Raw genomic sequence first — 24,275 nt, 5'->3', positions numbered from 1 at the left:
GAAGGCGGGCTCGGACCTACCTGACTATCTCCCTCCCAACCTATCGACTTTGCCTGTCTCTGTAACTACCCACTCCCTTAATTTGTCAAAAACCAATTTAGCCCCAACTTATTCTTTTTGTTTTTATTTTCATTTTCACTTCCCTTCTATAAATCGTCCCATAACCCCCTTTATCATCTTTGTTCGGCTAACCTATCGTGTCACCGAGCCTACTCCCACCCCTACGTTCCCTTCCTGGAGAGGAATAAGGGAGAGCCAGCGTCTTGTGTCGAGGCCCAACTCAAGCCTCAGGATGGCCAACCTCGGATTTCAGTGATCTTCTCAGAGTGGGTCCAGCGGCCCACAACGAGAGCGAAGGGATGGATGGTGCGGAGGGGTACACTTCCTATCTACCCTAACAATTATTAACCTAACTACCCCGGGGCTTTCAACAAGCACTTCTCGCTTAAACTATTGGTTCTGACAACCCAGATTCCCGTCGCCTGTGTTGGTGTCCTCGCAAATTCCGGGCCATGCCCTCTAATTTTCTTCTCGTGTCCTTGCACGGTTTCGTGGCTGGGACACGTGGCTCCCTTGGCAGGCACTACCCTCTGCCGATTCTCTAACAATGGCACCCCCGGGCACTACACTGCCTCCGAGCCTACCAGCTCCCTAAACACTGGGGAGTGCCCTCCATGGCGACTCCCCTGAAACGCTCACGTGGCAGGCTGGCGCTCAGGGCCCCATTTCGAGGGTCACGCGTGCCCACGACTGCCCATGTGGCCAATCGCGCCCCGGGCCCCCACATCATGCGGGCGCACCTGTGCCCGCTACGCTATCCCGGCCCCCCATGGGCAATTGGCCTACCGCGGCCGACTTGCCCGGTGCCCGGGGTACCCACTCAGCGATACTCACCTTTCACAGCCACACTCCCAGCCCGTCAACAGGGCTCCTGCACCCCTTCAAACGGGTTCCGGGCCTACTTCCCCACCAACAGCAAAACGACTTCCATTTTGTCAATTTAACTAACCCAGCGAACTCACTTTACACTGACCCTGGGGTCCCTTGGGCGGGAATCACTCCTCCCCCCAATCACTCATTGCACCATGCATTCCACATTCCCTCCATACCCACAGGCTCGCTGGCCTCACTCACTCAACATGTTCCCATCCATCAATTCTCAACTCACATCGCTGATTTCTGCCATCCTATTCACTATTTCCCCTAACTAACTCGTGCTCCCTCGTCGTCCCTTAAACTACAGCACATTCCATTTAACACTACGTAGCTAAGCTACGTCCCCTTGACACATCCACAGTCTGTCTCTGTCTTCATATATCCCCTTTTCCATCCTATATCTCCATTAAAATCCCCCTAACTAATCCATTCCACGGGGCCCATGAGGACTTACCCCTGCCACATGGAGCCGGTCTCGCGAAACTAACCCATCCCCCTAACTCGTTCCATCCTGTGCCCAGGCAGGGGGGTCTTCCACCCCTTGCCCGGGAATCCTGTTCACCCGAAAGCGAGGCCTGCTTTGCTCAACTTTTTTTTTTTTCCATCGCGCAGCACCAGTGCGGCAACTTGCAACCTGCGCACCTTGCCCGTGACGTCATGGCAGCTGTTCGCGTACCTCGTCCCTCTTGGATGGTACCATCCGGATTCCAACCATACGTGCAGCCATGAGGTCACCCTGCGCATAAAAAACAAGCCTCGCGTTTCGAGGGGTTCCCCACGCAAACACATGTGCTCTGCCCGTTGGAGCTTCACACATGCTCGCATGGAGAACCCATCTGGTCCAAATCCGTTATCCAGCCTACCCTTTGTCCGTCCGCAGGATTGGCAACATCCACCGCTGGCGTTTCCGGACTGGGTTTCACTCACGCAGGCGCGCACGTTGCGGCCTCGTGCGCTGCACGACACGAACCTCACGCTCGCTGCTGGATAAATCCGGCGCAGTCCCCATTACAACTACGGCCGCTACTCGGCCCTTCTCCCTCTGTCGCCGTCGTCTCCATCGCACTCTCGTGCTCAAGCTCCATTCAACCCACGCACTGCTGTGTGTCATGAGACTCGCACACCGCGCCATTACATTCACACCGGGAGACGCGGCTGCATGTTCGCGCATGCCCACAGTCATCTCCCTTACATAGAGTGACCTCACACACGTTGTCCCTCTCACACTCGGCTGCTCACTCGCGCATGCCCTTTCACTCGCAAACGTGGGTCCACTCACACATGGTGTGCTGGGAGGCACACACTCCAACACACTCGCAATCACACCACTCACACACGGGGCTTCACTCCCACTCGGGGTCTCATCCACACACGGGGTCTTTGTCACCCACCCGGTCGCTCTCACACACGCCCTTGCACCCACGCTATGTGCGCGTTGCAGCATGCATTTCGCCACACTCGTGAACACACACCGGAACATTCACATTGGGAATTGGTGTCACAAGGGGTTCCGGGGCCTCTATACACCCCAAGCTCCTCGTGCACCCGTCCGCAGCCCTCGCCCCCTCGAACTCGCTCGACACGGCCGAACCCACCTGGTCATGACTCGCTTCAAGGGAGAATAGTGTCTCCCTCCGTTCCCGAAGGAGGCTATCCAGCTGCTCACACCGTGTCCCTAAACAGTCCGCCAACTCACCCTCATGGTCCTCCACTACCTTAATGTGTGTGTGTGTGTGTTCTTTTCCTTTCACCCCGTCTAATTCACCCTCTATCTCCCGTGTCTCTGCCAACTCAGTCACCTGATGCACATTAGTTTCTTCCTGGATCTTCGTCTTTGTTTCCTCCTTCATTCCATTCAATTCATTCTCAATTCGGTCTATCTACCGTGTCTCTGTTAATTCTATTTCCTTCGTCTTTACGTGTCTCGTTTTACACGTTTCAGTCACCCCACTTAATTTTTCCCTCTGTGTCACCGTCACTGTTGCTTTCTCTGTCACTACCCTCGCCCAACACGTCTCCCGAATTAGTTTGTCCTCCCCCGCTTCCATCGCGGGCCAGACAGCCGTTGCACTCCCCCCCCCCCAGCTTGTTCGCTCCCACACGTGGCGCCACCATTATGCCCGCCTGCAGGCATTGCACCATTTGCTGCATCTCACCCCGCAGTGTTTGCGTCATGCCATTTATTTCGTTTTCCATTCTACACGCATTTGCATCCATTTTCGCATTCATTGCCACCAGCATAGCGCATAGCTGGGCCATGTCGGGTGCACTCAGCTGAGCCGATTCGGCCAGGATCGGGGGGTTTTGGCGGAGAGAGGGAGGGGAGGTGTCATACACCGCGGCCGCTGCCGTGCCCATTTCGAACTCTGGGTCCGGTTGGGGGGAAAATTGTTCCTGTATTCCTTGAAATTGAAAAAAAATTCCTGCTCGGGGTTTCCTTCCTGGACCATGTATTCTACATTACTTCACATATTCATTTCTACCCCCAGCACCCGTTCACCTTGAAACTCCATCTTATTTCTCGGAAGAGAATTAATTTAGATTTGCTCGTAATTTGGAAGGAATGGGGGGGGGGGGGTTGCTTCGCACACCCCTGGTCCGATCCCCGTAAATTTAGTTGGAGACCGAGGTGGATTTGAATCCCACTCCTGACACCAGTGTTATGAATTTCGCCCGCCCGGTGTGCGATCGGCCACGTAACTCAAATCGCGATGCGTCGCCCACCGGAACGGACAATTCAGTCATGACCCTCCTGGAACTACTGCCAGGAGCCAGTCACGGGTGGGGGGTTTAACCTCACCACAACCCAGTCCGCATTCTACCTGCGCGAAATATGGTGAATCGCCGAATGTCGATATACCTAAGTACCCGCGTGGGTAGCGTACCGAGGAGTTGTACCACGCCGCAGGTCGGCTCCGGACACGAACGGCTTAAGCGGCTCATTCCGTGCTAAGGGGATAACCGAGCGGAGTTATCGCCGACCTCGACGATTCAGATTACTTACTGGGTGTCTAAACCCACTACTAATCCCTTACGTGATGCAAGATGGAACTTTCAAACGAAGGAAAGGATGCAACGAAACGGGAAAACAGTTCAACAAGCAAGCACTTTTATTTCACACACACACACACACACACACACACACACACACACACACACACACACACACACACACACACACACACACACACACACACACACACACACACACACACACACACACACACGGCAAGCACGTATTCAGGCCTTGGTCACATTTTCCACGGCGGCCGTGGGGTCTCTAAAATCTGTGGCCAAGAGCAATTATATGGCGGCCGCAGTATTTCCACGGTCACACAATGTAGCAGTCACATATGTTTTTATTTTTCGGGTAGCCGCACGGCGTATTTAGAAATCGTGGAGACCGAAAAAGTAGGGGTGCCATAAGGTCTTTGATTTGATGTCGCACGGTGACCTTAGGGCGTCGCTGCGGCGGCCATAAAATTTTCAAGGCAGACGCAAGGTAGCCTCAAGGTGCCCGCAAGGCGACCGCAGGGGGACCCTAAGGTGAATGTGCGGCCAGACGGACGGTAACGAAAGGGTTAAATATATTTTTTTTTTACCAGTTCTTTTGTTTCGGCTTGTCGAATTTCTACGGTGAACGGAGAAATGAAAAAGTTATAACTCAGCGTTATAATTCCACGGCGACCTTACGGCCTGTAAAATATAGCCATACGGCGTAGGGCCACCCTGAGGCCACCTCAGTTTCTCTGCGGCCGCCGCATGTTTCTGTCAATTCAGAGGGCGTACGGCCACCGTATCCTCGCCGTAGAGGATATTGCAGCATGTGTACTGTTTTGGTGAGAGAGAAGTGGATAGATGGTCAACGTCAAAGATTTAACTGTTGATTGAGTTTTGGAGTGATGATAGAGATTGGCTAAACAAAGAAATGAAACAATGTTACCCTTTGGTGTTGTTTAACTGTTTGGAGAAATTTTGTAACAATGTTATCAAAGTTCCTGTTTTCAAAATGGATGGTCTGCAGCCAAAGTGTAATCTGCAGCTCGGCAACTCGAATGACGCCATGACGACAACAACGATGTGGAACTCTCATCATAGGGGGTTTGCGCAGCTGAGAGTCCGTGAAAGACTTCCAAAAGAATCACTCTGTGACGAAAGTGATATTGCTGTGAATTACTCATGTTCAATTACTCCTGTGAATAACTTATCTTTGAATTATTTGGAAATCTATTTTGTGAATTATGATAACCGAACACACAGGTGTGATCTGCACAATGTTTTGCGAACACCTAGACATGGTACACCAGTGTGTTTTGACCTGTAATGGTGGTGATGGGGATAATCTTAGGGTCAATGGGACCAACAAGTGATACTCATGATAATGTTTGTATGTGATATTAATCAGAAAGGTAATTTTCACACACCTTTTACCAGATTGGTTGTCAAATACATAAAAAAATGGAGATAGTGTATGGAAACCGTGTTAGTTACTTTCAGACTAAGCTCATAAAAATAGGAAAATTGGGGGAAAAGAACTCAATGGGAACGAACCATGATGTATCTTTTGGTTAATTATAATTAATATGAACTTTTGTTTTGAGATTGCAAATTGAGAATCCTTTACCTAAGGACTTTGATAATCTGTTAATTGAGGATAGGAAAAAGTTACTGAGAATTGAATCAAGATAATAATATATTAAGTTAAGGTACTTACATAATATTGAAAAAGGGTCTCTGTTATTAAATTGATCAACAGATTGGTTAAACTACAGATTAGAAATCAAGTTATAAGTAAAAAAAAACACATGGTATTTACATAACCATAATGCAGAATGATAAAGAATGGTGAGACCAACAGCAATCATAAAATCAATTAAATGGAATAATAATAATAAATTATATTATTGAAAAGAGTGCAATGACACTACAAGTCAATTTAAATATTACCTCTGTTATCTGTCTTCTGATAAATTAGACAAGTGCATAATTTTTATCAAGTTGTACTTCTTGTACGTTTACATAAGTAAGTTGAGGTATTTCTAACACTGACTTGACCATCTTTCATCAGCACGGAAGTCCGAAGTTAGCTGGGAAAATAAATAAATAAAGGCAGTTTCTCTGGAACTGCTTGTGAATGAAACTGTGGATTGTTTAGCAGATATAATGATTGCAAATGTTAAAATGGTGACTGTGAAAAATCGAATCGCGTTGGATTCGGTACTTGAAAGAAGGAGCTAACTTTCATATTTTTGGATAGATAATGGAATATTTTTTTGGTGAAAAGAATTATTGATTACAAATTGGAACCCTGATAAAGACTGTTTGCTTTTAAAAGGAAATAGCAAACGAGATGAATGTTTTGAGTATATGTACAACTGAGATTTCTGTATATTTTAGCATGTTGTTTTGGAAAAAAAAAAAAAAACAAGGAAAGGGATAAAATATTGATATGACAAATAATGCAAGTTGAATGCATTTTGTAAGAACCTATGTCAGTCTTGTGGAAATACATGAACCCATGAAGTTTAATGATTGGTGTTTGATTGATGCTTTGTTTGTTTCGGAGTGTTGAAAGCAGTTTTTGAAGCAATGTACGATTTCGTCTCGTGGAGCTTTGGAAGAACTTCAACCAAAAGATTGGACGATGGGGACAACCCATATTTGGGTGATTGGGCATTCAACACGTGATCATGAAACTACCTCCTTCCTGAGGAGATAAGATGGACAATGTGAGAAAGAGAAAAACCCACTGAGGAGAAGCTTGGGCAAGAACTGACGTCGCCGTTTTGTGAGGCCAGACCGGCCAGGAAAGCGTGGAACCGCGGATTGCTGCTCTGCAAATACATCGTGCACTTGCTGTGGCTGCCTCGATGCACAACGAAGGCCTGGCAGCCACTCGGCGAGTCCCCTGCAACATGTGTTCAGTGGTGCGGCTGGCGACTTGTGCAGCCACCGTGACTGCATCCAACATGCACAGCTCTTTTGAAGATTCAAACCTGATTGCACGATCTGCTGCTACAAGGGGCCAAACTCGGCTGGGACTCTGGGTCACCTCTCTGATCCTTTTCATCACCTTCAACCCAGCAACGAGCCCACGTTCTTGCCTGCCAAAATCTACCTTCCCCTCAGGTCAAAGGGGTGTGCCTCGACTGTATTTTCTGAGTGTTCACTGCCATTGTTAATTGGACTGGTGTAATGCATATCTATCTCCTCCAGGAATAGGGTATGGTGATCATGGGTGATATAATCATTTGGGGTTTTATAAATTTAATTTTTGGCTATAAAATCGAATTGGTTGTTGGTGAGGTTTTTCCCTTGCTCAAGAATATTTAAATTATGTCATTTCATGTCAAAATATGGCCAGAAATGTGGCCAAGGGGGACATGTCAGGTCTGAATGTCAGGTACGACTATTGATTGGCCACATATTGTCCAGATTTAAACATTTAACCATTCAGTAATTGCATTAACCAGGTGTCTGGATTCAAACCATTGGCTTGGTTGCTTCAAATTGTGTTTCCAAGCTTTTGCCCTCGTTTTACAATTTGCTTCATGATGTGTTAAAATGTATTATCAACAAGCCAGCCATGGCCTTGCCAGAGAGCAGTGTCTGCAGGCTGTTATGGATTCCAGTGTGGAGTGGCAACAACTCTTGTCGAACTACAAAGGGGTTTTGGTTCTGTTTATGAACATGTGCCTATGTGGTTATGGCTAATTCTCCCTGAGGGCCGCAGGGGTGGGGGGGGGATCCCACTTGCATCTTCGTTTCTTTCTTTGCTTGCTTTCTCCGCCAAGGAATAGGTTTTTATATATGAAACTTTTGGAGTGTAACCTTTAGTGTGGTACAGGGTCTGACTGCTGTGGTTGGTCCCTGTGCCAGCTCCGCTTGCAAGTGCTGTGCAACTTCAATAAACCGTATATTCGAGAATCTTCTGTTGACTCCCCTCATTTATTGGCCAGGATTGGTGAGGGTCTTCATCACATTCATAAACCTGAGTATCTTCCATTATATTACCTGCAGAAAAGACAGAGTCCACAAAGCATCAACCCAAGAGAGGTTGCAGAGACGATGCCAGTTCATGGCCGACCAAGTTAACAACTCCTCGTTGAATTCTGTCAAGAAGGGACTGAAGACGAGTCAAAGCATCTTTCCAGATGTGACCACAGTATTCCATGACTGAATGTCTGGTGGTCTTGTACAGGTGGGGTGAAGCCTCAGGAAGGAAATATCAGAGAGCTCGATACAAGCAGCCAAGATTGACACTGGGTTGAAGGTGAAGTGAAGCAGCCAGGAAACAAGGATAAGTTCTGTATCGGGTTGAATCGTCAAAATAAATGGGTAGGTGAGATGAAATATTGTTTGGCACATCATGTCTGTAATGAAGAAACATAGAAGGCCTGATCACAGACCTGGGCAACACCTGCATTAATGATATGGCCTGCCGAAGATTGACCCTTGTGCCAGACAAAAATGTCGATCTGTGAGAGTTCTGAGATTATTGCATCCACATGCTCAGGAATACCATGTGAGTGGAGCTTGTGAATGAGACCCTTATACCAAACTACCAAAAGTCTTGGAGATGACAAGGACTAAAAGTCTGACCTCGCCACACTGGTCTTGGACCTGGTTGAAGTGTTCAGTTATGAGGGAAAGAACATCACAAGTTGATTGGACATGATGGAATCCACCCTGAGCATCAGTTTGGAGAATGTGGTCTTCCAGGAAAGTGACAATCTGTTCATTGATAATTATCAATTAAAATACTTTGCTCCTTATCGGAAGAAGGCTGATATTTGGATGGATCAGACAATTGTGGCAAGAACATTTTCAGGACAATTGCAGGGATATGATCGATTTCAGAAGCTTTGGAAATATCCAGCCCTTGGATGATTTTCCCCAATTTTTGAGGAGTGATAATCGTGGATATGTTAATGTTCACATAGGTGGGAAAAGTCGGTAATGATTCATTACATTCATCAAGTGTGGAGTTTGCAGCGAAATGATGATGAGATGCAAAATGAGATTGCCACCTATATATTCTTACGATATCACCAACTTTGAACTTAGGTTTTCTGACATTAATCTCTTTTTCATATTTTAATTTTGTAAATGTTTCTGATGGTTTCATATTCGTTGACGTGTGTGAATCATGTCATTATACTTATCCACAATATCCTGAATAAAAGATGACCATAGTTGTGAGCCGAGTTGTGTGAATTTTTTATATAATCTCTCTTTTAAGGTACGATTAAAACGTTCAACAACAACAGTCTTTTCTTCATTAAAGGTACTGTATAATGCAATACTGTTATTTTTTAGAAAATTCATAAATGTCTTGTTATAAAACTCTCTGCCCTCATCAATCCACAATTATTTAGGTTTTCTCTTACTTTTATTAAATATCTGTTGAAAAGGCCAACATAAGAGTATTTATTACCTGTTTTATTTTTTAAAGGGACAACCCATGTGTATCCACTCCTCAAATCAATAACGGTTAAAGCATACTTGTACCCCTTATCATTATTGAGTTCAATCAAATCAGCAGACCAGATATAATCAACTTCCTTGGAATAAACCTTCCTTCTACGAAACTTTGTGAATATTGGTTTATGAATTCATCAGCTAATTGCTCTTCAGTCTTAATGATATCATTAGAGCCTCTAAGTTTTTTGAATTTCCAAGTCCAAGTTTCACTTTGGCACTGATCATCTTCTTCACGATGAACCTATCAACTTTTTCTCTCAAGGTTGGATTTTGTATCAGAGACAAATCATACAACATTTCTCTATCGGCTTCATGCTTTTCTTCCAAAGTTGTGGTATTCCCATAATCAATATTGTGCCTCATGCACACTTCTTCAACCCTATTGATGGGCTTACTCCATGATTTAGGATTGTCTGCCTCATCAAATCTTTTATCCAAGTTTGTGCCTGGACCACAGAAAGAATACAATGGTAAATGTAATTCCCCTGGTATTCCAGTAGTTGTAAATTTACTTCCTGATAAAAACTTTTGTATATCTCCAAGTTTGTGTTTGGAGATAAATTGATTTTTTTTTTGAACCACACACCGAACATATACCTTTTTGTATAACCCTGCTATTTTTACCTTTAAAATATGAAATTTTTTGGTCTTAGTTTTCTTTTTACATTTGAGACAATAACTCATTTATTTTGGAGAAAAATTCCTACAGAGTGCGAAAACCCTTTTAGTTTCCAACATGCACATTTGAATCTTAATTTTTAAAACATAAAGAATCCTTAGAAACATCATTACTCTCTCCTCCATTTATTTTAGAAAAAAAAATGAAAAACTTGAATTAAAATCAATATCTTGCCGATGACAATAGTCTTATCGAAAGTATTGCAATTAGACTTGTCAATTCATTGTTTTCCTCCTCGGTGGGTTGAGTTATTTTCTGTAATACCTCAAATCTTTTTTTCATCTCACGGGTTTCCATATTTATTCAGTCTCACTCTTTCCTCCTCTCCTCCTTCTCTCTCTCCTCCCTATCCTCCTTCTCCCTTTCCTCCATCTCCTCCATCTCTCTCTTCTCCTTTTCCTCCTCAACTTCTTCCTCGTCCATTACTATCCTTGAATCACTTACACCCCATAGAATATCATACATATATTCATCAGGATTTCTTGTTATTCCTGTATCCAAAATAATTTTTTTTACAACAGGAAACCAAAAAAAATTTCTTAGGAATTTCGAAAAGAGCCTAACGTTTTCTTAACTTCATAATTTTTTTCATTATTTAACATTCTAATTAAATCCAAAGTTGTTGGTTTATCAACATCAGCATAATGCTAATCTTTTATTGAAAATACCTCATTCTTATGTTGTAGAACATATTTATTAAAATACCGAATACCCTTTTCTTGAAGGTATTCTTGGACACAGAAATGATAATTTTCTTGAAGCCTTCTTGCCATCATTTATTAGAAATATATGTTGGAATAATATTATGACACGAAACTCCTCCCCATAGTTAAATAATTTTGTATTTCCCGACTTCTTATATATAATCCTGTTTTTTGTTTTCATGATATAAACTCGGGCAAAACCATTATGATATTTACCCTTATTAAATTCTTTTATTTGTTGTTTACTAATCGTGGCTCCACAAAACTCATTCTCGAAACCAAGTGGATAATATTCTTCCTTACGAGCTTGATTTAATTGTTCCAGGTCTTTTAGGTCAATTTTAAATCAACAATTATACCCTAAGTCATTCACATCATACCCCCATTGTTCTATTCTCATACAAATGATACGCCCTTCTTTATAAAAATATATTTTAATTCGAACTGTGAATTCTGTATTACCTGGAGATAAAATCAACACTTCTGTATCTTTGGAACACACGGCCGTTTTATTTAAGGATATATATTGTGATAAATCACTTAATCTCACCAAGTCATTCGCGTCAGTCGGGGTTGGATAATTTTTTAATTTATAAGCATTTTTCATATTAATAATTTTGGTTATATTAAATTTATGTCGTTCAGCCTGTGCCTTTGTGTAATAATTTGATAAATCAATATCCAGTTCTTGGGATACACCAAAGATAGAACCATCTTTCCCAACATGTCATTTATATTAGATTAAAAATAATGTCATAAAAATTTTTATTTTTGTTGAGTTGAAATAACACATAAAGATATAATTGACCACAACACTTGGAATTTAATTCTTGGACTTTAAATGTTTGATAAACACCATTCTGAAAGAATTTTATGACTTCAACAGGTGGTGGAAGTCCAAAACTATCAAAATAATATTTGTCTTGACTATTAAAAATACAAACCCAATGAGAACCGTTCCCATTATTATCTTCTAAGTTCATAATAATATTCTTTGTACGTTTAGGCACGTTTGTAAATTCATCTCATACAAATAACCACATTATGAATTTTTAATTTCTTACAATATGTGACAAGTTGTAAATTTGATGTTGTGTTCTTTCCAAATTCTTTAAACCACTCATCAATGCTCATTTATTTATTAGAAAGACAGAATCCATTCCCTCTTTTTGTTAATTTTACACCTGCTTGTGCGATAGAAGAAAGCATATCTCCAACTAACAATCTCGCTTTATCAGACAGACCAAGTTTTTCAGCAAAATCTACAATTACACCACTTCCACTAATTTGTTTCTCCAAGGCTTTGTTATGTCTTTCCAATTATTTTTGAACCCAGAGTTGAGCCTTCCTTTCGTTGGCAGTTTTCACCACTGTTGAAATACCACCCGTCAATGCTCCAACCGCACTTAAACCAGCAAATAAAGGAATTAGAAATGGGAGAAACTCTCCACTCGTCTCTCTAAATAAATATTTTTTCAACATTGGTTTTGTCATTTTAATTTTAAGTGAGCCAATATCGTTCAAGATTTTAACGTGTTCTCTTGTGAGCAAAACATCAATTCTTACTGCACCTTTTCTCTGAATTGTATTCACGTTAATCGTACAAGGCTTTTGATTTTGAACACAAGATGATAGTTTATGAAGATTGATTTGATTAACATATACCCCAGTTGGTACTTTGCCACTCATTTATTCAACAAAAAATTATGTGAGACTAATCATAACACCATTATCTATATTAATCTGAAATTCTCTTTCTTCCAAAAGCAAACAATATGCATCAACTTCTTCACTCTCTCCTCTTTCAATGTATAGGGAAGTATCCACTCGATTAGACTTTATAGTTTCCTTTTGAGCACTCAGGTCGCATAGATTGTATACAAACTTTTAAATGCTGTCATATCCAAAATAGGTTCTTTATTTCCATTACTTTCACATACCTTTTGGTAAGACTTGTCTGCTTCAGCATAATCATTTTCTTCCCAATTAATTTCCAATCTATCTCGTGGATATAATGTTCCATCTGGAGAAACACAAAGTTTTTTTCACCTTAGCATTATCACTCAATGCATTATTCTTATCAGTAGCAGTATCGCCATCTGGTTTTTAAAAAATGATCCACAGATATCGTGGCTTTCCTTCAAGAACACCCAAATTCCACGTGTAAGTGGTTTGGTTTAGTTTAACGTGTTGACATCTTCTTTTGAGCTATGATACACTGAGTGGTTTCTTTGAGTTAAGTCGTCTATTCAACATCTCTTCTGTTTTAAGATTAGTTGTTTTAAGATTAGTTTTAAGATTAGTATATAGTGTAAATTTCATCATTTCAGATACAGCAGAGACATAATCAACTGCTTCAACTTCTTGTGTTCCAATATACAAACGCACACTATCAAACATTTTCCAGAAGAAATCATTTAAGAGTCTAGCGTTTGTGTTATTCCCAGCCTTCATTAATTTAAATTTACACAAGAAACTATCCGATAGATTCAAATAAGTTTGTTGATTATTTATTTGAAAACTTTTTGTGCCATTTGCATTCCAGTCTGTTCCAGTTATTGCATTTACCTTGAAGTAATCTTCTTTTTTAGTGGAGTTTGAGATGATAATAGTATCATCCAAATCATAGATACTATCAATTGCTTCCATACTTGTATTTATTTCGGAAAAAAGATGATAAAACATTTGAAACCCTGACCCAAGTATTTTAATTATTTTCTGTCGTTCTTGGGTGGAAAACTGAGTTTTGCCTTTCTTAATTTCTTTAATTTCTTGTAATTTATGAGATTCCTTTTGGGCATCTTTTATGCTCTTTACAGCACCTGCTTCATTTCCCACAGCAGAAGCAGTTGAACCAATTAGGTCTTTATGTTGAAGAATAGTTGAAGCGATACCCATTGAAGTATCAATTATCCCATCTCCTTTAAACTGATGTCCTACACCCCTTTGTCTCTTGGGTTAATCGTATCCTCAACCAAGATACATACCTTCACCCTTGTAGTATGGGGAAAGGAACATCCCATCCCCTGTAATTATTTTATATTTTCCCAACTCGTGTTTCCTCACAATAACCATCGTATTTATTTTTTGGAAAACTTCACGTAGGTGAATTCTGATGGATATAACTTCTCCATTTAAAGAAATCATACGATTATCTTGGTCGGTTATCCTAAAATTTACTCTGTGTCTGGTTTTTCCTGACACAGGGAGATAAACCACATTTTGGGTTCAATATTGAATTTATAACCAAATGGATTTGGTTATATAATTCCATCATTATAAGCACCATCAATCAAATCACAGTGAATTAATCCCGAATTTATTCCTGAGGATACTTGAATGACATTATCACTGTTAAACATCCCATTAGTTTCAATCTTTTTTGAGGAGAAACCCAATAACTCTCGAAATGAATTATCTATTGTAAAATCAACCTTGTAGTTATTTTTAAGTTTAATCGTTGATTTTGAAGTATGTTTTTGAATGTCTATAACAATATTTTTGCTTCATCGCCCTGTTCTTTCATAAGACGAGCAATTTCGGAAGATATTTGAGAAATCTCATTTGCTCCGGGTGAGACTGTTATCGTTTTGTATCCACTTCCCGGATTATAACTAAACTTGTCATTTTTATCAGTTATATTAAATAAGGTATTATAAGTTTTCATGGACAACAAAGATTCCTCATATTCTTTTGATGGATCAAGTTGAAGTGGGTATGGGAATGAAGATGTGTGGTCGCTTGTTGTGAAATTAAAACTCAGGATTGTGCTTCTCATCTTATTTAATATGAGATAAAATGTCTTTCTTGAGATTTATTAATTATTTTCATGTTCATCAACTGGTCTAAAATGGCTGATGCTTCATTCAAACAATTGTTATTTCCAGCCTTCTTACTACCTAACAACAATAACAGTCTATTAACTAATTGTGATGGGTCATTTGGAAGAAAACTAATACCTGAACCAAGGATACTTAAAGCCTGAATAATGTGTTTCTCCTTCTCATTCTTGCTACGTTTACCAGAAAGACTAACCCTATAATCAACAGAGTTCAGCAGATCAATATATACTCTGTCATCATAATTTTTCATATCCAATGGTTTATCATATACTTTGATTCATTCCTCACAGTTGAAGCTTGTCTTCCATCTTTTGTGAGAAGAAACATTAATCTGGGGGTTAGTTTAACAGGTGGTTGAGCAGACCTCAAGAACCTTAATTCATCATTAAATATCAATACCTTTTCTTGAAAAAGATGAAATATTGCTGGTTGTTCTGTTGGAATGAGTCCTGCTTTGGTTTTTGATTCCGCTGAATATTCATTGTTTTGAAGAGCATTCACAATATAAGCAGGGAGGGCGATTCATCTCTTCCATTTGTTGAAATAAACCTTCATCATCATACTCTAATTCTCCTCAATGCTCTAATTCTTCCTCCCTCACTTGATCAAAATCTTTTAACATTAGAAGTTTTTTAGGAGTATATTCTACTGTGGGAACTGTGAAAACATCTTTACTTTTTTCTTGGGAAGTTTTTAAAAGTGGTTTCAAAATTTCTCTTGTTTTCTTTCAAATGCTTCTTCACCCGTTAGTTTTTGTCTGCGCTTCTTCTTTATGTCTTCCTGTTGTTTTACAACTTTTGAAATCAACTCTTGATGTTCCTTAAATCTTCTTGCTCTTTCTTTCGCATCCATTTATTTCTTGGAAAATATCATTTAATGAATTGTAAAGATCAACAGGGAAATTTTCCTTTTCTTCATCATCCAAGTAGATGTGTTCAAATAAATCCTTTTTAAAAATATTTCACCAAATTCTTTATTAACATTAATACCAGTTGTTATTTCTTCTTCACCAATACTTGCATCTCTGCTTTTAATACGTTTGCATTGAGTTTCTTCATCAACATCAAAACCAAATGATAAAATCTTCACTCCGCTCAGATGTTTAATAATTTATCTCATTCCTTTTGGATTAGTTTCTAATATCCCAAGACCACCAGATTTTAGTTTCCTTAACTCACTCTTACAATGTGAATATTTTGTTGTACCAAGAGAAATCTCCTCAAATATTTGACCTTCATTCCTCAATCGCATATGTTCCTCCACTGAAATTTAGTGATCATCTTCACCTTTTTCTTCTCCAGGTATTTTTGCTCTCGTTGTTGTTGATACAATGCGTATCACGGGGTGTTTTTGAAGTAAATTTACAATATTCTCATTTGTACTATACAAGAACCTTGATTTATGAAAGTTTTTTTTTCCAGAAGCAGATTTACCCACAAGATTTATAATAATAGGTGTCATTTATACATGTCATTGTTTATAAAACAAAAAATATATCCCTTAATATCTCATCTTGTTTCACAACAATATATTTATATTTTTTAGTCGTGTGCTTCATGTGATCCCCAAATTCCTTTTTACTACATAATGTAGAACAATTATCTCTCCAAAAATTATTTATATCTATTGAATTTAACTTGAATAAAATAAAAGTATTAGCATTGTTTCTGATGGAACGATGAAGAAGTTGAAAGTATGATTGACTAAGATAAATACAATTACAAGAAGAATGTCTCCCTCTTGTGTAGTTGCTGTCCATTACCGTTTGGTTTCTATCATTAACACAATCATCAAACATAACGAGGTTCTTTTTTGATTTATCCAAATCTTGGGGAGACGGTATATCATCCATATTATCACTAAGAATACAAGTTATTGGTTTTGATTTCTTTTTACATCTCTGTGTATCACAAAATAGTTGAATTATATCTTGAATGTTATAATCATTTAGGTTTTTTTGAAGTTTAAATAAACCAATTATATCTTCTTTTTGAAGACCAGCATTAAAACTTTGTGAGAGTATTTGATACTCTGGTTGAAAACTCGACTTTGTTCAAATTATTAAATTATCATAATCTAAAAAGTTGGGAGTCAGGAACATCTTCAAAAGAAAGCAGGTTTTTCCACATCCGCTTGAACCAACTATGAGACATCTTAATGAATTTGGAAGATTTTTATGATTGTTAAATTTTATCTTATTTTCCCAAATGGGTAAAAAAAAATCATTCATTTATATGTTTGGAAAACAGGTTATTTAATTTATTATTGTTTTTTTTTTACTCCACCCACACAAACCCCTGTTCCAACAAACCCCTGTCCCAACAAACCCCTGTCCCAACAAACCCATGTTCCAACAAACCCATGTTCCAACAAACCCATGTTCCAACAAACCCCTGTCCCAACAAACCCATGTTCCAACAAACCCAACACTATTAAACACCATATCGCAGGTAGTTCATTTTCTATCATGTCCTCATAGCATATGCTTCTTCTGATTAAAAAATACTTCTAAATGTTTTATTACAGATTTTACAATGTCTTAGTTGTTTTCTCTTGACTCGTGTATGAATTTTAGAATCCATTTATTAACCAGTAATTTAACTATAATTTTATGCTTTAACTAAATTTTTTTCCCATAAAAAACAACAATTATTAAGCAATTTATACTCTCTTTTAGCTGAAGGATGCTTCATTAGAGCAAGACATTCCTTTAAAATTTGTAATGATTCCTTTATTTTTTCAATAGATTTTGGCTTTAAAAAGCCCTCTATAAACGACATCATTATTTTAACAATAGACTCTCTAAAACTAGTATTCTCATTACCATAGTTTATATTTTCAGTTATTATTTCAAGATAATAAAAGATCGTTTCAAACTTATATAGATTTGGTTTATCTGGAACATTTTCTCGTTCAGCTTCAAGTTGTTTGATAGACATTTTAAGAGAGTCCATTTATTCGTATTTTTTTACTTAAAACTAAATGCTTAATTCACCCATAATATTAATCAATTTATGTTTAACTTCCTCAATTTCTATTAAATTAAAGCTTATTTCATTATAATCATCCCTATTTATAATTGACCTAAATTTCATTATTCCTCTTACACCCTTCTTATGAATATCCTTATGAGTCAAAAATTATTTAAAAATACACCATTCTGATCAAGAGTCTTATCAATCTTTGAATCAGACTCTGGATTAAGTTTTTCAATAATCTCAATAGCAAGTGGTGATACTCCAGAAAACACAACTTTCACACTAGTTTTAAAAGCATATGCTGTTCCTTCAAACTCAATATCAGATGAATAATTAGAAATAACATCCATCCAAAAGTTAGAATGTTTTCCTTTTCTTAGTTTGACTTCTTTTACATATTCCGTCTTTTCACTTGAAATCTCTTGGAATCGTTGAAATGTGTCTGAAAACATCTTTATTTTGTGTTAAACAAAACTATTTTAACTAAAAATTTAACCCTTAAATAATATGGAGAATAAACTAACTCTCTGCAAGTTTTGTGATAGATAAGCCCTTATTATTTATAAATATTCTTCTTTCTGTTTAAATTGCGAATCAGAAACAACAGATGATAAGAGAAAGTTTAATAAGGAAAAAGGGTATCTTAAAAAATATAAAGATTCAAATAATGTACTTTTTAAATATTTTAGATGGGGATTATTGTGCAAAGAAAATCAATCTATTGAAGGAATTTGAGAATGAACAAATCTTTATAGGTTCAATGAGTGAGCTAAACAATATGCATTGGTTAATTAAAAAAAAAATTGTCCACCCATCCATACAAGCTCCACCTGCACATTCAGCCATCCACCCATCCACCCATCTATTCACCCATCCACATAAACCCGACCCAACGACTCCATGTCCCAACGACAATGACCCCCTGCCCACACAAACCCCTGCCCACACAAACCCCTACCCCACACACATGTTTATTTAATTTTAAAAAGTTTCCCAAGGTTAAAAGGGGAGACAAACAAATATACCTAAGGATAAAAAGGGGGTTTATTTCGAGGGAAAAAAAATTATGAATCGCTGAAAATCCCCCATTCATTTACATGGGGAAAAGTGAGCCAGAATCAGTATATTCACCCTATTGAGGTGTCATCTGAGTTTCTAGATAATTTGAATAGAGGTGGATTGAGTATGCCGACGATGTCAACCGCCTTTTTTGTACATAATGCCTATAATTTGTATGACAAGACTAAAATGCGTTGCCGATTTCATTTTGCTGAGCTGTTATCCTCTGAAGATGCACCTTTAGCTCGTAGTAATGCTGCATGTACTACTTTCGCTTGCATTCTATTGAAAGCTCATGTCCTCAATGTAAGTGACAAAGAAAAAGCTTTGGGATGCCTCAGGAGGCAAGAAAAGCTCTCCAACTAGTGATAGACAATGACATAGTTGTAATAGGCATAGTGTTGTGACATGCATATTGTTGCGAATTCGCGCCCGCCGGCGTGCGAACGGCGACGTGACTCGAATTGCGGCACATTGCCCACCGGACGGACAATTCTGTCATGACCCTCTCGGATGAACGCTGGGAGCTAATCACGGGTGGGCCTTTCGGCCTCACCACAATCGTGCCAATCGGCCACCCGCGTGGGATAGGGTTGTTCGCCAAACTCGACCTACCTAAGTACCCACGCGGATGGTAGACCGGGCGATCGCACCTCGCCGCAGGTCAACTCCGGACACGGGCCGCTTAAGCGATCTGTTCTGTGCTATCGGGATAACCGAGCGGTGTTATCGTCGGGCTCGACGGTTCCGATTAATTATCGGGCGTATTAAGCCCACGACGAACCCGTTACGTGAAGCAAGATGGAGATTCAATTAAAGAAAAGACGAAGCGAAAGGGGAAAACAGTTCAACATAATGCACATTTATTCCGCGGCACACGGAGAGCACACATAGAGCAAATACAACAAAAGAAACAATGACGCAGAGATACTACCGGCTACGCGAGCACACGGCAACACTTAAACAGTTTTACTTAACAGACGGCGCCAACAACACATTTACTCAAAAGCAAAAGAAAAGGCCACCCTCAAAGACAAGGGGGCAGACGGGGCCTGTGGGCCAATATTTGCGCGGGAGCTGAAGGAGCGGTCAGGTCCGCGAGACCGGGTGGGTCCTACCCGCGTCTTCGTGATGAGCCGCAAATGTGGCAGCGCGGCGGTGCCCCGACTTCATGCTCCTTCGCGGGTTTTGTTGGCACCGCTTGGAGTGGGGTGGGAACGGGGCCCCCTTTTCGCACTATCTCAGCGCAGGGGAAAGGGGGAATTGTTGATGCTCTGGGGAAGGAGTATAGCTGGCTTGCTTGGGCGATTCCACCGTGACCTCGTCGCCGACCGCCGTCTTCCTTGCCTCGGACCCGAGCTCCTCGGACTCTTCCCCCAATTCTCCTCAGCCGACTGCAGAAAACCACCTGGACACCCTCGCCTCTCGACTCCACTCCGCGCTCCAACCCGACTTGACTGCCTCGCAACAACTCTTGCGCAACAACTCTTCTTTCTCTCTGCCCCAAAACTCTCTTCGCTTTTCTGTCACTGACTCTGCTTTTCTGCTCAGCGTTTTATAGGCCGGCAGGAGAACCCATATGCAAATTTCGGATCAGGATGAGCTCGGGCGCGGAGCCACGCTCGCCCATTGGACGGAGGAAAAGGGGCGTGAATCTCCCCTGATCCTAAAATTTGCATATCTCGATTCCACACAGACGCGCCTGGAGGCGGGGCCAAGCCGCCCCGCGCTTGCTGATTGGACGGATCAGAAGTGGGCGAGTAGCATTCCTGATCCAAATTCTCCGCGGAAAGGCCACATTTTGCACTCGCGGCTCGGCGCGTATCTTGTACGAGCCCAGGACAGCCCGATGCTCGGTGCTCACAGGTGGTGCGGGAATGGCGGTAGAAGGAGGAAGCTGAGGGTGGTGGAGGGTTTATGGGGTTGGTTTGATGGTCATGGTGCATTTGGGAATGGCATGATGCGATGATGTGGGAGCGAGTTGTGAAGGTAAAGGTCGTGGCTGTTGGCATTGTTGTTGTTGTGAAGCGGCGTTGTGGTTGGTGGTTGTTGTGTGATGGCGGTTGGTCCAAAATAAAGATAGAACAGAAAAACGGCTATCTCAAAGCGTCGCAGCCCGAATGAATCACATTTATTCCCTCTAAACAACGGGTTTGGGGCAAACTACACATGTACTTACAGAGATATCTCACCTATGGGACCTGAATGGTGGTTTGCGAATTTCCACAACCGTAACAATATAATGTTTATGTAATACGATACATGACAATAAATATCAAAGTTTGACAGCTCTACACACTTGCATCTTATTACAATAAGCCATCTCTCACCGTTTATGAGTTAGACACAAAAACAGGCAAAAAATACCAAAATTCAGTGATTTGATGACATTGAAATATGACCTTTTGACCTTGAAGATGACCTCAGGTGGTGTTGAAAATAACACAATTGAACTCGCCATCCTCAAAAACCCCTACATGGATCCCGAGATCCTGTCTCTAGCCCTTCAATAAGTCATTTTAGCCCCGGACTCAAGTTAATCCTTCAGACTCAAGTTACAAACCCCGAGCATGGGAGGTTCCAGTCCTTCTCTACAGGAGTCTATGGTTCCTCATCATCTTCTTATTCTTCTTCTTCTTCTTCTTCTCAACAAAGGCATATTTTGTAAAACTCTCTCTCATGGAAATGCTGGTCCTGCCATCCATCCTCCAGTTGCTTCAGCTCGACGTTTCTCCGTGTCCAGAACAAATATGCCATCTACCCATCCCATAATGTTCATCTCAGAAAGTTAAATATGGGAATCATGGGAAGTTGTGTGCAGAGATTGTCTGCACACAACAAGCAAATCTCATTCACTTCATATTGAAGTGTCAAACGACTCCGTGTCAGTGCCCTCCCAAACATCAACTACAAGCCCACATCCTTCCACATGTCCCCCTCACCCCATCGACACACAAGAACTGCCCCTCTTAGGTTACCCATCTCACCCCCTCTCACATTACACCAATCCCATGCCCTCCCACCTGCACCTTCTCAGCATACCGCACCCCCGTCCCTCACCCTCCAAGCCTCCCATCCTCCCAACACCTTCGACCCTGTCCCTCACTGTGTGTACCTCAAACATCTGAGGCCTGCGCTCCATCCTGATAGATCTCTCAATCCAGGCTCCATCTTCCTGCCTCGACATTTTCTGTTTAACAGATTACTTTCTCCCATGGGATGTCCCTCACAATGTCCATGCCTATACAAGAGGTAAACAAACTACATCCTGAACGCAGATAACTTAAATTATGCCTGGTGTTGGCTTTATGGTTGGGTTAGTGGGCTTGGGATCCAAGCATCCGGAGTTCAAATCCCACTCGGCTGTTGAATTAATACCAGGTGGGGTTGACTCTGCCTGTACTTTCGAGGTCGGCAAAATGAGTTCCAGAATGCTGGTCTACTGTATTGGAGTGGCGACCCATCCAGGATTGTGTCCAACAGCCAAGGAGACTGCTAAGGCAGCACCAATGCTCTGCACAGAGTGCGGTCCCAATGGATGGATGGATAACTTAAAAGGTGATGTTAAACATGGAACACTTTGGAATTTAATGTGATTGACAAGAAAAAAATTGACTGTCGATCGAGAATTGAAACGTCTTCAACAACACAAAATTGTTGCAAAAAAGATTCCATAAGTTACAAGAAAAAAAAGCATGAATGGTTCATCATCGAGGTAGTTCTTGACATGTGAGGGTGTATAAAATGGTGACATACCATACTTGGGTGTTAATCCATCATCCTGATCGTGGAGGTTGCAGACATCACTGAAAACGATTCCCCGGAAAGCAGGAACATTTTCCAGCTGCTCATTTTGGAATCCAATAAACTTTTGGGAGAAACTGGAAAGTTCTCGAATAACATTCTCCAAGTTGATGAACAGACTTCCCAACAGAGAAGAGCCTGCAAGTTGGACATCCTGTGGCTTCAAAAACGAATTCACAAATTTACAGAAGTCAGCATACATTGCAAATTTAAATTTCTCTTTGGCGAGAGAGAGGAGCTCTGTTCGCAATGAATCGGAGTCTGTACAAGCTCGAAGAACCTTGTGATTCTCAATTCCAAGTACATTCATCACTGCTTGGGCTGTTTCTGCTCTCAGACCTTGTGATTGGAGCCATTCCAAGAAGGTGTCCATTCCAACGATGACCTGTCAGGGACACAAGGCTCATGTTAACAAAGGAAAGGTTATCCATGTCATTTTCTTCAAAAGGGACACAGACACAGACACCAAGGCACAGACAAACACAGACAGACACACACACACACACACACACGAAGAAGGGACGGTGCCCCACATTCCTTGTGAGTTTTTGAATTCCCGAATAATTTCCCTGTGGAATCCAAGTGACCTGACACGTGATGCCCGTGGAAGGTTCACGAGGAATGTTATATTTTAGACCCTCACGATGTTGTTGAGTTTTTGGATCATAATCAGGTTTTCATCTCCATTCAGGTTATGAAGGTTAAATATCCCACGGAACAGGTAAAGGAGGTGATCGAACCTCGTACCCTCGTTACACCTCGTCGTGAGGAGATAAAATTGGATAAACAAGTTAATTATAAAAGGTTTCTGGTGGTTTTGTAGTTAAAAGAAACAATGAGATTTAATTATCGTTGTACGAAGTTTCGTGATGATGTGATTATTAAACAATGTGGTGAATAAAACAAAACGAGTGAAAAACACCTCATTAAATCAACAACCAAACACCTCAACATACATTGGATAAAAACTCCTTTAACTTCCCTTCATTTCAATCATCGACGAACAGAAAATTATTTTATATTTAAATTCCCGTTTTACATCTTTCTGATATTTAAATAATAATTCTGAAAATACCTCTTCAGATCAGTTCCACCGGCACCACGAGGACCTGAGGTACAGGAACAACACAAGTTTACACGAAGATCACCCGGAAGTTGTTCGTCTTCCTCTGAACGAAAATGATTCTTCTTCCTCTGATTCGAAATGATTCTTCTTCTTCTTCCTTGTAATCACTTTAGTTGTCCTTTTCTTCACTGATCTCCACGATGCAAGTTGACGACTCATTGGCCAATTGGCGTCGTATGAACGATTGAAGCCACAGATCGGCCATTTTACCACTCCCATTCATTGTGGACGAGTGACACCTCTTTGTAATCACCTTTCGTTCGGTTGTTCAATCATCGACTGTCATGACGGTTGGAGGAACAAACAAATAATGTGTACAAGGTGGAGGTGGTGCAGCGAGGTCAGTGGTGGAGGTGCAGCTGGTGCAGGTCGTGGTGTCGGTGCCGAAATATAAATTGGTCGACATGAGGTGTGGGAGACAGTTTTTGTGAGTGATGAGATTATTCAATATGTAGATTCTTCATTCTGCAGGAAGGATTGTAGATATAGAATTCTGTGTAGTTTTGAAGGACCAGGAGGTCGGGACATTGAAGGAATGGAAATGATGTATCAGATCAGGGCAGGAAGAAGTTGGTTGTGTTTCACCTTTGTTCGAATGATATTGGGAAAGTTTACTGAGAGGTTTTGAATCACAGATACAGGATATTGGGTAAACGGCTGAAA

General features: G+C 40.9%; 1 protein-coding gene across 2 annotated transcripts in view; it reads right to left on the bottom strand.

The window, feature by feature from the left end:
• LOC147029115 (uncharacterized) overlaps window positions 1-23,692 on the bottom strand; it is a 31,304-nt gene extending 7,612 nt beyond the window's left edge. For both annotated transcript variants that reach the window (XM_085876194.1, XM_085876195.1), the window contains exons 1-2: window positions 23,562-23,692; window positions 22,439-22,871 (exon numbers count right to left, since the gene is read on the bottom strand). In XM_085876194.1, the coding sequence (XP_085732320.1) occupies window positions 22,439-22,859 (421 nt within the window). In that variant the 5' untranslated portion in view covers window positions 22,860-22,871; window positions 23,562-23,692. The remainder of the gene's footprint in view (window positions 1-22,438; window positions 22,872-23,561) is intronic.
• Window positions 23,693-24,275: the final 583 nt, after the last annotated feature.

Source organism: Eptatretus burgeri, chromosome 4 (genome assembly GCF_056783735.1).
Source record: "Eptatretus burgeri isolate ZD-2024b chromosome 4, Ebu_testis_v1, whole genome shotgun sequence".
Lineage (NCBI taxonomy): Eukaryota > Metazoa > Chordata > Myxini > Myxiniformes > Myxinidae > Eptatretus > Eptatretus burgeri.
The sequence above is the reverse complement of the archived record's forward strand: the minus strand, read 5'-3'. Positions and strand labels throughout refer to the sequence as shown.